Genomic DNA, 16,190 nt, shown 5'->3' with positions numbered 1-16,190 from the left:
CTAAGCATTCTAGCTAGTAACCTCCCATAGCCAGCAATGCAATGGTTTCTCTTCAGCTTTTGGGCAGGAACTCATTTGCTCAACTCCATTAAGATACTTACACAGCTAACAACTTCCCTGTTATGATACTCTACAGATATTGTCCTTCTCCACCAGAGTTCCAGCAGAAGATGTAATGAGCTAACTTATCTCCTGTCAATTAGGTTATTAAGTATGAAATGTCCGATTCCCTTAAGTACTAAGTTAGACAGTTGCTATCTGACATTTCGTTTTGACGCTTTTTGTTTTATTTTTATTGTGAAGGTACATCCTCAGTCTTTCAAACGTACGTTTGGCTTGTGATTATCTTTCAAAATTTTTTTAGAGCAATTTCTGTGAAACCATGGATAAGTCAAAAATTTTTGTTATTTTCAAATATGAGTTCCGTCATATTGAACCAATGCAGCACATAGAGCTCAAAATATCAATGAAATGTTTGGGAAGGATGTAGCTAATGAACACACAGTACATCAATGGTTTGAAAAGTTCTATTCTGGTGATTCTAATCTTGAAAATGAGCTATATGGGTAACCTGAGACCAAGGTGGATAAAGAGGAGCTGGAAGCTGTAATGGAAGCGAATCCATCTCAACCTAAGCATGAATTAGCAGCAAGGTTTGATGTTACTATTCCAACAATATGAGGCCATTTAAAACAAACGGGCAAAGTAAAGAAGCTGGTTAGATGGGTACTGCATGAATTAAACCAGCGTCAGAAGAGAAATTGCCTTGAAGCTTGACTTTCTTTGCCGTTACAACATAAAGGTAAACCATTTCTACACCTTATTGTTATGTGTGATGAAAAATGGATTCTTTTTGACAATTCCAAGTGTTCGGCACCATGGTTACATAAAGATGAAGTGCTGAAACACAGTCCAAAACCGAATATTCATCAAAAAAAGCTAATGGTGTCTGTTTGGCAGTCCAGTGCTGGTATTATCCACTACAGCTTCATGAAACCTGGTCAGTCAACTACAGCAGATGTCTATGGCAACCAATTGGATGACATGATCAGCATGCTTGTGATTAGGCAGCGAGACTGGTCAACAGAAACAGGCCAGTCCTCTTGCAAGGCAATGCTAGACCGCATGTTGCACAACCAACACTGCTCAAACTACAGAGGGTGGACTTGGAAACTCTCTGTCATTCACTGTATTCACCAGACCCTGGACCAACTGACTATCACTTCTTCTACGCTTTGGACCACTTCTTGCAATGGAAAATAATCAATTCTCAACAAGCTGTGTAAAACGCCTTTTGCTGTTTCATCACCACTTGCTCTCTAGGCTTCCTTGCTGCTGGCATAAACAAGCTACCGTTAAGATGGCAAAACTATGTCACTAGTTTAGGCACATACTTTGATTCATTGTACTGCTTCTTGTTTGAGATATAATAAACTAAACTTTTGATTAGAAATTGGACATTTCGTATTTAATGACCTAATAGAATGGTATTAGATATGTACCATCCTTAGGAGAATTGAGAAAAGAGTTACTCAAATCATTTACTATAAGGCTTCAAGCTCTCACAAAACTCTGAGAAAGGCTGAAAGAAAAGGACGAGCATGGCCCTTTGTAAGAAGTGCTATGAAAAGGGCTTTCTCTTTTTAACACATTTATTCTTCACCAACACTGATATGTACACCCCCAAGCTTAAAATTTTCACTGAACTTCTTTTTCCCCTTTAACACTATTCAACTGTTCCTAAAATTGCAGGGAATAGGTTACTTCATTAATGGGAAAAACTAAGGCACAGGGCACATCAGTTTAAGATAGGACCAGAACAGAGATTTTCTGACTCTTAATCCATTAGGACAATGATAAAGGAACACTTACTAATAAGATGATTAAATAGTAGAAAAATTATCTAGGATAGGGAATTGCTGCTAAAAGTAACTGTACCTTATTCTCTTCACTTGGCAGTACTGGTGACCTCACATGTACATACGTGCTGGAAGCTTCAATAATCTTTGTAGTTTCATTTTTTTTATAACATATAAGTTACAACCACACTATCCATTTCTCCCTCCCTTCAAATAATATAAATACTTACTTTGCACCTATCAACACTGAAAGTGCTTACATTCAGTATCGATATTAGTTACAGCCTTTAGGTTTTATTTCTCAGGTAAAATTTATATTAGTTGTAGATAGCTGCAAAAAATTCTGGAAATAAATATGGTGGGTAATGTTTACATATGTTGCATTCACAAAAAAGGATTTGACATTTTGTATATCTTCATACACAACATTTTAGGGATCAGTGTTACATCTCAGAAAGAATAATCTCCAACTTTGCAGTAAGGCAATGGGGGCAATCAGGCTGTATAAACCAGAGCCAGTGACTTCTTACTCTTGCATAATTAACAAAGTGGAAATTAAGGAGAGAAAGAAAAATAAAGAGAAAATGTGAAGGGCTTTTACTTTTCTCTCACAGAAAGTTCTAGTATAAAGTAAAGGCAACTGTCTATAGGGTTAGATTTTTGCTTAGTAAGAGTAGGTAAGCAGGACTGAGTTCTTCAGAGGTTCAGACCCACCTGCAAATACTTTGTAATAATATGTACAGTACTTTCTATAATTAGATAAAAATATTGTTCATTCAATAATTGTCTTCAATACAAAGTATATTATTTTGTCTCCCATCCAAGTATTAACCAGGCCCGATCCTGCCTAAACATTTGTACCTCTATAATAGGCTGAAATAAAAAAAAAAGAGAGAGAGAGAAAAGGGACATTATTTAACACTTCTAAAGATTAAAAATGTTTCTGAAAGTATTATGTTAAATAAGATAAACATAAATTAAACTACAATGAGATATTTATCAATTATCAAGTTGGCAAAAATATAAAAGTTCGACAAATACTCTGTTGGTGAAGCTGTGAGGAAACAGACACTCCCATAATTTAGTGGTTAAAATGCGAAGTGGTATAATCCCTTTGACAGGCAATTTAGCAATGTCTAACAAAATTACAAATGTATTTACCCTTTAACCTACCAATCTCACTTCTGGGTATTCGCCCTACCAATATACCTATGCATGTACAAAACCAGGTAAATTCATCACTGCAGCACCATTTATGGCAACAAAGAATTGAAAACCCTTCAAGTGTCCAGCAATAGGAGACTGAGCAAATAAACCATAGTACAGTTCACACACAGAATACTATGTAGCTGCAAATGAAGAATGAAAAAAATTCACTTTTGATATGGAAAGTTCTCCAGAATATGCTTATATGAGAGAGCACTCACAGTATGCTACTTTTAAATTAAGAAATGAGAGGTAAACAGATTATTTATTCATATTTGTGCTTGCATTTGAATAAAGAAATACAAGGATACACAAGAAGCTAATAAAAATGATTACCTATAAAGGGATAGGGGGACAGGTAGATAAGGACAGGAGTAAGAATGTGACTTTTCTGTGTATAACTTTTTATATAGTTTTGATATTTGAACCATGTGAATATATTATCTGCTCAAAAAATTAAATCTAACTTAAAAAATACAATGTTCACGTCATAATGTTAAAACAGAACACAAAATTATATAGACACTTCAGTCAACACTATGTAAAAATATCATATGCAGAAAACGGGGAAAGGGAAATGTCCTAGAATGTTTATAGTAGTTGTCTTTAGATGATAAAAGTACATATTTTTTTCTTCCTTTTTCTTCCCTGAATTTTCCAAGTTATCTATAAAGTATGTATCTCTTCAAGAGGAAAAAAATGTCTTGTTCTTCCAAGTGTTTCTATTCATAATGCACTTTATTCAATAAGTGACTTTCAGTTCCTAGTACCCTCATGTTTAATACTCAGAATATAATAAGAAAGCAGACACTTACGAGGAGAGCACTATGGCAACAGCATCATTGAGGACACTTTCACCAAAAAGAAGTGCATAGAGTTCAACATCAACTTGAAGCTCGTGGAATATGGCAAGAACAGTCACTAGCAAGTAGAAAGAGTCAGAGGAATATTTAGACATTACAAAAATAACTTATTCTCCTCAATAGATGATTAGAAGAGTTATTTAGAAATTCATTTCTTCCTCTTAGAGTTAAATCCTCTATTCTCTTACCATATTAAAGATTCAGTGGTTTTATATCAATATTTTTCATTTTCCTAATTGTGTACATGCAACAACATCTCCTTTCTCTCTCTTAAAAACAGTTGAAAATAACCTTGGAGGACTGAGTTGGCCTTCATGCTTCATGCAAATATTAATAATCTTTACTCGTATATTTCTTTTCCAAACAGAATATATTCAGAATTTCTTACAAAGTAGTCATTAATCTTTAATAAAGAAAAATATTATGAAAAACATCTGCTGCAAACTTCGTTTTTTTTCCTTGGAGTTTTATACCTCACTTCTATTTGACTTACACATTGCAAGCACACCAGTTTAGCAAAGACAGTACAAAATGAAAACAGAAGTTTAGTTTTTTCCCAGGGTAAAATTTATGACCAGAAATACAGCTGCTATATTTGACGTATTAAGAAGCCAACTATCAGGATATTACAGCTTGAGAAGGAAAAAAACAACAAGAAATCCTTCTTTTAGGAAAGCAATTATATGAGAATTCTTAGAAAATCAGATGAGACTAAAGTTGCATTAAAACTTTAATTGTTGGGTCACATACAGCTTACTTGCCAAATAAACCCAAGCAAACATGAAATATTAATATAATCAGAGATGGGAAAGCCTTGTCAAATGCCAACCATAAAAACAGGACACTTGCGTTTTATAAGATATAGTTTCTCCTGCAAAGCACTGCAGCTGGAATATACTGATACCAAAGCTTACCAAGAGAGGGGGAAAAGGAGGGCGGAGCAATGCCGTAGAATTTTGAAAAGAGAACCAATGGCTCACCCTTCTAGTGCAAGTTAACAATTGCAAAATAATAGAACTGGGGCAACTGCCTACATAATTCAGAAAATAATACAAATGTCCAGCTTTATATAAGCAAAAGATTTTTGCTTGAGCTGTTCAGGCAATAGTCCTACCAAAACAAAACCAGAAGGTTGAAGTAATGTAGCCAGTCCAATCAACTTAGATTTCTCAGAGGCTTTGAAAAGTCAAGGAGCTTGCTTTTACTGAGAGGACAGACACAGAGACCACTGGCTCTTGCAAAAACCATCCTACCTTCACACTGATAATGGAAGCAGCTACAAACAATAAGTGGACAGGCTGGGCAGTCTTCAAGGAAGCAATTTGATTTCTAGTTTTAAAAATGCTAACCTACACAATTGTCTCTCTAAAACGTCCCTCTGACTAATCTTTTACAGCATCTCTTATAAAGTATAGAACACAGTTTTTTCCTTCCATAATGCCCTGTGTTATCAGAGTTAACACAGGAATTGAGAGATAACCTTAGGATCCTACCTTTAATTGTGCTGGATGACAATTAAAGAAGATGATTAACTTACAAGGGCAAAAGGTAAAACAGAACAAACTTCAATCGAGGTCCTAAAGCATAGTAAGAGAAAACTTCCATCCTTAGTTCATAAACATCAGTCTATGTTCCTACCCCAACCTTTCATCCTACGTTTTCTCCAAATTCCCAATCTGAATGTAGCTGTTAAACGTATCAGTACTATGTTAGGTAAACTAAAACCTAACACAGTACCATTAAATTCATTCTATAACACAACTTTTAAAAGATCTGACACTAAAAGCACAAGGGAACAAGCTGTGTTAATATCAAAACAATTTTATAACCATAAGGCTAATTTTATAAAAACAATTCTTTAATGTATATTAAAGTCCATCAATGACCCAAAACCCTATCTGTATTAGCACAACTGCCTTCTAACAGTCATTTAAAACCTTTTCTTAAATGTTAAATGCAGACAGCTGAATATTAACAGAAGATTTTTAGGGAATCGGTTTTCAAGAAGTTTGAAAGGAAGTACATAATTATTACCCATTTTAACTAATCTGTAATCTAGTTCATCTTTTCCTACCCAATCACTAGGGATAGAGACCAACCCAAATTTCTAAAGAAAATACCTTATAGCCCTTAACTAAACAGCGTCAATTTGTGGATCAGTAATAGGCAAATATAATAAAGTAGTAAAAGAAAAAAAAACAAATGTGTGCTTAAGCCAAAAGGAATCATGAATTTTGTTTTTTCCTGCACAATTGGAAAGCATAGTACTAGGGAAGTACCTAATCATTAATTCTACACTTCAAAGAAAGAAATACCCATATGTGCTTTGACTATAAAACACTGTACCTGAGCTATTTAAGCTCCGCTCATATAAAACATACCTGGATCAGTTGCCGATACAATGGCACCAAACAGCAGGCAATCTGTAAAGTAGAAATCTCCTGCAAGTTGTCCCGTGACCTTCATCAGTGTTACACAGCCATACATTATTGACCTGTTCAATAAACATATTCCTACTTTAGAAGAAAACATCAACTGCTAAAGAAGCTAGAATAAAGTAAGAACAGGAAGATGCATCTACAGTAGTACTTTGTGACTAATCCCAAATTTAATTCATATCATTTAAATATGGTAATACCCTGGCCTTAAGGAAAATTCAAACAACTTATTACCTATGTGAATACATTTTACTGCAAAAGTCCTTGGATACATTGAGGAATACAACACCAAATAAATAAAAAATATATTGTTTTAAAACAATAATTTGAAGGCTAAAAAGTATTTTAAGCTTCAAATACTTACCCAATAACAAAACAAGAAATTGCTGTTCCAAGAAAGGCATATGCCAAGATAGACCCGAGGTTTCGAAAGAAATGTCTCTGGCAAAATGAAAAAAAAAAAAAAAGTTACGCTGTGTTAGAATACTTACCAATTATTTGAAAAAGAAAATGTTTTCTATTCTAGTGTGCTATGCTAATTTTAAATGCATTATTCACTAGGAGAAATAAGTAAGAGAAAGCATTCTTATACAGGCAGAAATTTCAGCATATAAAAAGGATAAGGAGAGGAGAAAGGAGGACAATCTGGAAAGAACTGCCTGTTTCTGAAGTGTCAAGCACTTCAGTTTAAGGTTGTTGAAAGCATATGAAATACAAGAGCACTTACCCTTTTCAGGCTATAACCTGCATAAAATATGATAGGAGGAAGTAATATGTTGAAAAATACTTCTGGATCAAAAGTAACCTGTTAAAATAAAGAGTTCTTTTAGATGAATTCCCTAGAAGACCTCATGTTACATTATCAAGTTACCAAAAAGAAAAAAGATTAAATGTTAAACTCATCAAAGGCAAGAACATTACTGTGGTAACTTAAAAAATATTTCACATAGGATAGCTGTTCTACTTCTCAACCAAACGACAAAGAGATAGTGTTGGAACAATCAGTTAAGCCATATCTGTAGAAAGTCTGTTAAAATATTGATATTAAAGTCTTAAAAATAGGAGAAAGCATGAACGTATCTTTGCTTTAAATAAGAGACCTAAAACTCGTAACAAAACTTAGGGGTATGGTATTATTGTTGGCAAGAGGAAGCACATTTTTTACATAACATCTTTAAAGGTATATAACACAACATTGTAGTAAATGTTTCTGTACAACTCAGATTTCTAGACTGATAGCCCCACTCATTTTAAGACTTATTCTCTACAAAAATGCAGACGCCCCCTTCTGTTCATAAGGCTGCATTAGAATTTGACACAAAGTAGCTATACACATATACCCATGCTAAAACTTAGCTTACTAGAACTTGTAAGGAATTGGAATTTTCCACAGATGAAAAGAACTCTTGCTGCAAAATAAACTTGAAGTTCATATGAAATTTTAAAAGCATTAAAGATGGTCAAGAACACAATCAAGTAGATATAAAAGTCCAGCCAATGTAGAGGAGAGGAGAAGTGGAGGCAAACGGCTAAGAGTGGGCAGAAACAAAGAAGATATGAGCCAAGTGGCACTGAGAAACCTCATGATAGAAACTACGAGAGGGACAGGAGAAGGCAGCTCCAGGAATGTCTGGGAGCCAGTGCCATCGCAACCCAACCTCCTCTTTTGTGTACAGCATGGTACAATAACTGAGACTCACACTGAGGCCCCAGAGGTTGTGCCAGATTGTGAATCAAAGAAAGATGAAATTGTGCTCAGTATAGAACACAATCAAGGCAAGAAAAAATTCAAAGAAATATTAATGGACTATTTTAGGTAGTATCAAATAAACCCAATGTACTAAAGTGTTATAAAACTATAAGGACCATCTGCAAACTGAAAGAAATGCTTATCAATTCTGCTTAACTTAGTCCTGGTCACCGTTTATCACAATTGTAAATAACACAGAGTGAAACAGAAAGGGTTATAGTACTTAGCCTCAATCAGAAAATGAGACATACAGACATATCCATTTCGTTATATTATTACATTTGTTACTTGAGGTTTTACCCCATTTTATTATTAAAAAACTAATTATTTAAATACCGTTAAAATTCATCACTTATTTTTCTTCTGAATCATTTTGCTGCTAGTTATACGCATAAAAAAACCTTAAAGATTCCCTTTAACTAAGAACTTACCTTTCTCAGCATTTCATTATCTTGAACGTTATTGAGTTCATGTGAACTAATCTCTCCTTTCAGCGTATACTCATAAAATTTTCCACTAACATTTACCAATAAGGTAGTTGGACTTGACTGCACTTCACAGCTCAGGGTCACATTATTTACATCGCTTGGAACGTGAATGCCGTACCGAAGAACAAGGCCCACCAAAAGACCTGGAAACAAAGCAACAACATAAGTTTTTCTCATGCACAGAGACCACTTCTTTTGTACCCCACACATAACTCTGGATTGATAACAGAAAATCTCTTATGATACTTCCTGTGGTTCAGAACCAATTTTTACACCAAATGCAGTTACATTTTAATGTATTATTAAATTCAATCCCAGCAACTAAGGAAACCGATGTGGGAGGATCGCTTGAAGCCAGGGGTTTGGAGACCAGTCTGGGCAACATAGTGAGATCCTGTCTCTGAAACAAAAATGAAAAATTTAGCCAGGCGCTGATGGAATGTGTCTGTAGTCCCCACTACTCAGGAGGATGAGGCAGGAGGATTGCTTGAGCCCAGGAGTTCGAGGCTGCAGTGAGCTATGATCATGCCACTGCACTACAGCCTGGGAGACAGGGCAAACCCCATCTCTAAAAATAAATAAATAAATAAATAATGAAGTATTGTATTACTAAATTCACACATCCCAGAGCCCAATCTTCATATAATCCAGTAGGACAGGAGAAAAAACATTCCATTCCCTAGGGTAATAGCACAGATCACTGCATTTCTAGATCAATATGTAAATAAGTGATGAGGAAGGTGACAAAATGAGACAAAAACCTTCAAATCATCTGTACACAGAATATGCTCCAAGGTGTTCCAACCTGACAGCGCAATCATGTTAGAAATATGTTTTCTACTTCCATCCATCAATTCACAAGATGTAAACAAATACATTTCCCAAGTTTATTCCCAAGGTACATAGCTGGCCAAATAATACACATTTTAACAAATTGGAAAGTCAATAATATTTATAGATTGATTGAGTTCTTCTACAACTAAAAGGTCAAATTTTAATTTTAAAATATCTGCTTCAAAATCGAAACACAGAAGCCCTGAATCTGGCACTATGAGATCAACATATTGCTAGGATTTTACTTGGATCATCCTGCTGATATTCAAATATATACAATGTTCTAGGTACTATAAAACCATATTGATCAACTTCAACTGTTTAATAACAGCTTTATTGATATCTAAATCACATACCATAAAGTTTATCCTTTTAAACTGTGCAATTCAGTGGCCTTTAGTACATTCACAAAGTTGTATATCATTCACCACTATCTAATTCTAGAACACTTTCATCACCTCCCCCCAACCCTCCCCCCCACCCCAGCAGAAAAAAAGCCCCATACCTATTAGCAGTCACTCTCCATTCCCCAGCCCCTGGCGACCACTCGTCTACTTTCTGTCTCTATGGATTTGCCTATTCTGGACATTTCATATAAATGGAATCCTATAATAAATACATGGCCTTTTGTGTCTGGCTTCTTTTACTGAGCATAATGTTTTGAAGGTTTATCCATGTTTTAGCACGTATTAGAACTTCATCCATTTTTGCGGGCACAAAATATTCCACTGTATGGATATACCTAAACCACAAATTGAACCTAAACTTCTGGAACATTCCTTAACTCCAAAATGCACAGTATACCATTACTAGCTATATTTTATCTTCCTATTGCCTTTCATTCTGACCAGCCAGCCATTCTTTTAACATTTGAATGGAATGCTATCCTAGGAAGGCCTCCGGGGTTCAGAGATGAAAACAAGGTCCCTCCTTCAAGGAGCATTCAGTCTAATTAGTGAAAAAAGACTGAAAAAAACAATCATAGGGCCTGGTAGGGGCCTATAATCACACCTATAATCCTAGCACTCTGGGAGGCTGAGGTGCAAGGATTGCTTTGCTCAGGAGATCAGACCAGCCTGAGCAAGAGCAAGCCCATCTCTACTAAGAACAGAAAAATTAGCCAGGCAACGTGGCACTCTCCTGTAGTCCCAGCTACTCGGGAGGCTGAAGCAGGAGGATCGCTTGAGCCCAGGAGTCTGAGGTTGAAGTGAGCTATGATGTCACCACTGCACTCTATCTGGGGTGACAGAGGGAGACTCTGTCTCAAAAAAAATCATAATGCAATATCTATGTATACAAAGTGTTATAAAAACAGAAAAGAGATACCTAACCAAGCCTGAAGGAGTGGGACATCAGGGAAGTCTCTTTCCAGATTCACGTAACAAAACAGAAGAAAGAGTATATTCCAGGTAGGGCAATAGTAGTATATATCCAGTCAAGGAAGAAGGAGTGAACACAGCTCATCAGGGAATCCCAAGCAGTTCAGTAAAGCTGGCTTATAAAGTGACAAAAGTTATTTGAAAGATCAGCAGGAGCTGAATCATAAAAGACCTTATACGTTGGGGAAGGGAGTTTGGACTTTATCCCAAAAGCAAAAGGAAGTCATAGCAGGGTTCTAAGCAGGGACTTGATATCAGATTTTGATTTTAGAAAGACTGGTCTAGACTAGAGGGGGTCTAAAAAGCTAGATACATGGCCATTGCAGTCATTCAGGCAATAAGAGCTTAGGACCTAATCTAAGAAAATAGTGACAGGAAGGGAGAAGGATTCTTAGAAGCTATTATATTTTAGAAAGATTTAGTGACTGGGGGAAAGAGAGATGAAAGACTAAGAGGAGCCTTAATTGACTTGGTAACAAGGTGGATAAGTTGGCCTGAGCACCTAGGTGGATAGCAGGGCCATTCGATGAGGTAGGGGACACAGGCAGAAGAATAGATTTACAGAGGAAAAGGCTAAATTTAGTTTCGGACGTGTTGAGTTTAATGTACTTGTGACACATGCACAGTAGAGCATGTGGGAGCTGGAGCTCAAGGGGGGGTCTCAACTGGAGATATTTTTATGACTTGGCAGTCATAAGATGGCTGAAGTCAGTTGCAAATGAGATCACAAGGGGAGCAAATAAAATGGGAAGAGGACATGGATACAGACCCGGGGTTTTATCCATTAAGAGCCAACATTAAGGGGCTGGTAGAGGAGAAGGAAATGAAGAAAGAGTCTAAGAAGGAAAAGCCACATGAGTAGAAAGAAAAAAAGAACCGGTCGTGGCAAAGAATTTAGGAAGTGAAAATTTCATTTTCAAGAAGGAGGAACTGATGAAAACTATCAAATACTGCAGCAAAGTCAAGTAAGGCAGGCATTGGAAGTATTCACTGGGTTTGGCAAGAAGGAGGTCATGGGCAACCTTGATAAAACCAGTTTCAGTGGAGTAGTGGAGCTAGAAGCCAGACCTGAGTGAGTAGTGATGAAGCAGAAACAAGGGGGTGTAAGGGCAGTAATTAGCCAGGAAGAGGGGAGGGTGCAGGGATGAGGAATCCTTCTAGTCCCACAGTCCCCGACCCCTGGCCAGGACCAGTCCAGGGCCTGTTAGCAACCAGCCCCACATCACCGCCTGAGCTCTGCCCAGTTTCATCGGTATTTACAGCCGATCCCCATGGCATCACCACCTGAGCTCTGCCCCTGCCACCGCCCCCACCCCACCATGGAAATACTGTCTTCCATGAAATCAGTCCCTGGTGCCAAAAAGGCTGGGGACCGGACCGCTGTACAGTCAGCTTACGGTCACACACGTTTTTAGAGTAGTAATGATTAATTGGTAAACAGACAATGACGCCAACTTTAAAAATGTTTTAACAAAGCTTCAAATTTAAAATAGATGAAAAATACACTTTGAAAATATCTCACCTCCAAAAAACAAAATAAAAAAGTGACTGTTGGGTATCAACTGCATTTGACAGACCTGGGAGAGAAAAGGCTATAGATCCAGTTATTCTGCCTATTTGATATAGAAACAGCTCTTTCCTCTACTATTCCATAAGACCTAATTAAGAGACTCAGTAAAAGCTGTTCTCTTATAACATGCAAAAATCACAGATAAACTACTACAAATACTAATAACAGCAGTATAAATTCTTTCCACGTCCCCAAGCCTAGCTATGGAGGAACAGTATCCACTGGTTCTAGTACTTGCCTAATCCTATTCTGAAGCATCACTGGGTACCCTGAGGAAGGTCCAGCACTTGCACAAATTTGAAACAAATACCTTGGTAGATAAAACATCATCATGAAGAATAATTACTTAGGGTGGAAAAAAATCAAGATCCTTTTATTACAGCATCAGGCATTTGAAAAATTGAATTTCTTTGAAAAAGCTGACAGATCAAGTTAACATGGGTTCTGTAAAAGGTCAAATCCTAATCATGGAGTTAAAGCAATTCTCAGTAAAGTGAAAGGACACAAAAAGAATGCTTTGTTAAGAGGATAAAGCAGAAACTTAGAGCCTCCTACATAGAGAGAAGGGCAGAAAATATTGATATTCTGAAATTTAAAATTACTACTAACAGGCAACAAAGAACACAACCACAAAGAAATATCTTTTACAAAACAGAGAAGTCCTACCCCTCCTCCACATTCCTGACCCACTTGTGCTGGAAACTCTCCCAGTGATAAGGAACTCAGCATCATCCAAAGCCCCACCATTGTGTGATTCTCCCAGTTAGCAGAAACTGGTTTTCTCATGGATTCCAGCCCATTCTTCTAGCCTATCATACCTGAAGCCTCTGACAGTCAAAAGTCTGGAAGGAATGTCACTGGGGCATTGAGTCTGGTCAAAATTGATCAAATTTCTATAGATTAAAAAGTAAGTGTATATAAACATTTACTACTTGCTTGAAGAATGTTGTTAGATTCTGTGTTAAAAGCTAATTCAGCCGGGCGCGGTGGCTCACGCCTGTAATCCTAGCTCTCTGGGAGGCCGAGGCGGGCGGATTGTTTGAGCTCAGGAGTTCGAAACCAGCCTGAGCAAGAGCGAGACCCCGTCTCTACTAAAAATAGAAAGAGATTAATTGGACAACTAAAAAGATATAGAAAAATTAGCCGGGCATGGTGGCACATGTCTGTAGTCCCAGCTACTTGGGAGGCTGAGGCAGGAGGATCGCTTGAGCTCAGGAGTCTGAGGTTTCTGTGAGCTAGGCTGATGCCATGGCACTCACTCTAGCCCAGGCAAAAGAGTGAGACTCTGTCTCAAAAAAAAAAAAAAAAAGCTAATTCAACTTCAAGATAGCCAAGAAAGCCAAGGCTTTTGTTGACCTTTGGTTAGTTTTATTAATACATGAATTTATTCATCTGTCTCCTAGCACATTCTCAACAGTGGCTCTTCAAGCCTTTATCTTCCTTTTCAAGTCCTCAACCCCATTGTCCACTTTTCTGAGAAGCTCGGGGCCATTTGATGTAGGCTGCCTTAATTCCAAGCCCCTCCATGTCAATATAAACTCTTTTATCTTCAGCTCCCCTCTCAGGAAAAACAAACCTCTTTCCCAAGGAAAATCTTTTACCTAGGACCCAAACCAATGCCTATGTTGTTTCTGCATGTATTATTTGATCCTTATAACTTATGACATGGATACTACTATAAATCTCTTATTCATTGTTTCCTCATCTATAAGATGGGGATAAATGACTTGCCCAACGTTGTCATCAAGTGACAAAGCCAGAATTGAAATCTAGATTTTTCTAATTCTAACATCTCTGTATAGGTATCTGTAGGAAGTTGGTTCCAGTACCCATGAGGATACCAAAATCCTCAGATGCTCAAGTCCCTGATATAAAATGGTGTAGCATTTGCATATAACCTAAGCACATCTTCCCATATACTTTAAATCATCTCTACATTACTTAAAATACCTAATCCAATGTAAATAGTTATGTTGTATTGTTTTTAAAGTTTTGTTTTATTTATTGTTGTATTATTTATATCTTTTCGAATATTTTCAATCTGTGGTTGATTAAATCCAGGGATGTGGAATGTGCGGATGTGGAACCCAGGGAGGGACACGGAGGGCCAACTGTAATTTTCTAATTACCTCTTTGTTTTCACATCATCACTAGCTGGAGAACCTCTGGAGAACCAGAATGCTTTAGGTCTCCATTCTTTCACAATTCACCTCCAAAACACCTACAACTTTAAGTATTATCACCTTATATATTTGGTATTTTGAGACTGAGTACAGTACAGTGTGGGAGAAAAAGCACAAGTTTGGAAGTCAGATAGATGTATGAATTCTGGCTTTCCAACAAGTTCTAGTCTGTCACCTTAGGGTAGATAACCTCTCATTGAACTTCAATTTTCTCATATGCGGTGATGACAATAATAACCCACTTTGTCTACATAGTTAAGTTTTACCTTTCAACATGAGGTAATATGGTTTAAGGGCTAAGAGAATGTGACTTTTGAGCCAGACTGACTGGATTTGAATCCTGGCTCAATACTTATAAGTTATGTGACTTCAGGCAAGTCTTCTAACTTCTCTGAGCCCCAATTTCCTCATTCATAAAATTGGAAAGATAATAACACCCATCTCACAGAGTTGTTATGAGGTTTAAATAAAATGACACTTGTAAAGTGCCTAGCACAGTGTCTAACACACTGCAATGTTCGGTAAACATTATCTATTAAGTCGCCAGATTATAAGTGCTTTGTGGGCAGGGACTATGGCTCATATCTGTATTTCTCAATATATCCCATACATCATACACATCTAATAAATGTTTATTGAGGAATCACATTAGTTAGCCTAAGACTCTGGATGCCTAGAGTTTAAGGCACAACAAGTATTTTCTCCATCTTTTGCTTTTTATACCATCTGTAAGCATCCTTCAGTGAGTGATCACTTTTCAGACTTAATTAACTACCTAGACAATTTTTACTAACAGTGACTCACTTTTAAGCTTCTTAAGAAAGCTAGCCCTGTGAACAAAACACGTGGCTGCTTTGAGATTGTATGTTTGTAACTGGAATGATTAGTTTATATTACAAACTAGAAACTGATCACATTGGCAATTTAAACATTTTTTATACCCTTGCTTCTCAAAAAGATAAAGGAAAAGCTTATTTTCAATACCATTTTTCCAGAATTTAAGCAGCTAAACCAACATCACAGGAATAAGATCACCAGTGAGCTGAATCTTGGAGGTCTAGGCATTCCCTTTTCACCTGGAAGTCATACTGAAAAATATAGGTCTTACAATAAAATAGCAATGCAATAGTTGTGATGGTGCGAGAGTCATAAGAAGAGATAGATGACAGATAGTAATTAGGATTAGAAAACTTCAATTTCCATAGCATTGAAAATACTTTGGCCCAATGCCATCTATTCTTGAACTAGACTTAGGAGTTAGTTAGGAGGCTGTTTAGTCCACAGTATGCTTTGCTCATACTGAGAAAATGGGACAGGCGAAGGAATGTCATGTCAACCCCAGATTTAACCCCCAGACTTGTACTTTATTTCCACAAGAGATACCCTTGTTTTTCCTTCACAAAATACTAGCACTAAGGTACTCCTTCACTTTTTATTAACTTAGAAACTTCATGGGCCGGGCGCGGTGGCTCACGCCTGTAATCCTAGCACTCTGGGAGGCCGAGGCGGGAGGATTGCTCCAGTTCAGGAGTTCGAGACCAGCCTGAGCAAGAGCAAGACCCCGTCTCTACTAAAAATAGAAAGAAATTGGCCAAACAATTAAAAACAGAAAAAATTAGC

General features: G+C 37.0%; 1 protein-coding gene across 2 annotated transcripts in view; it reads right to left on the bottom strand.

Annotated features, from left to right (window-relative positions):
* SLC9A6 (solute carrier family 9, subfamily A (NHE6, cation proton antiporter 6), member 6) overlaps positions 1 to 16,190 on the bottom strand; it is a 62,889-nt gene that overhangs the window by 43,797 nt on the left and 2,902 nt on the right. The window contains exons 2-6 of one of the 2 annotated variants that reach the window (XM_012655484.1): positions 8,548 to 8,747; positions 7,094 to 7,171; positions 6,731 to 6,807; positions 6,310 to 6,422; positions 3,881 to 3,986 (exon numbers count right to left, since the gene is read on the bottom strand). In XM_012655484.1, the coding sequence (XP_012510938.1) occupies positions 3,881 to 3,986; positions 6,310 to 6,422; positions 6,731 to 6,807; positions 7,094 to 7,171; positions 8,548 to 8,747 (574 nt within the window). The remainder of the gene's footprint in view (positions 1 to 3,880; positions 3,987 to 6,309; positions 6,423 to 6,730; positions 6,808 to 7,093; positions 7,172 to 8,547; positions 8,748 to 16,190) is intronic. The other variant, XM_012655485.1, reaches the window with a different exon arrangement.

This window comes from Propithecus coquereli, unplaced genomic scaffold (assembly GCF_000956105.1).
Source record: "Propithecus coquereli isolate 6110/MARCELLA unplaced genomic scaffold, Pcoq_1.0 Scaffold478, whole genome shotgun sequence".
Lineage (NCBI taxonomy): Eukaryota > Metazoa > Chordata > Mammalia > Primates > Indriidae > Propithecus > Propithecus coquereli.
Note: the sequence above shows the minus strand (reverse complement) of the source record. Positions and strands in the feature narration are given on the sequence as shown.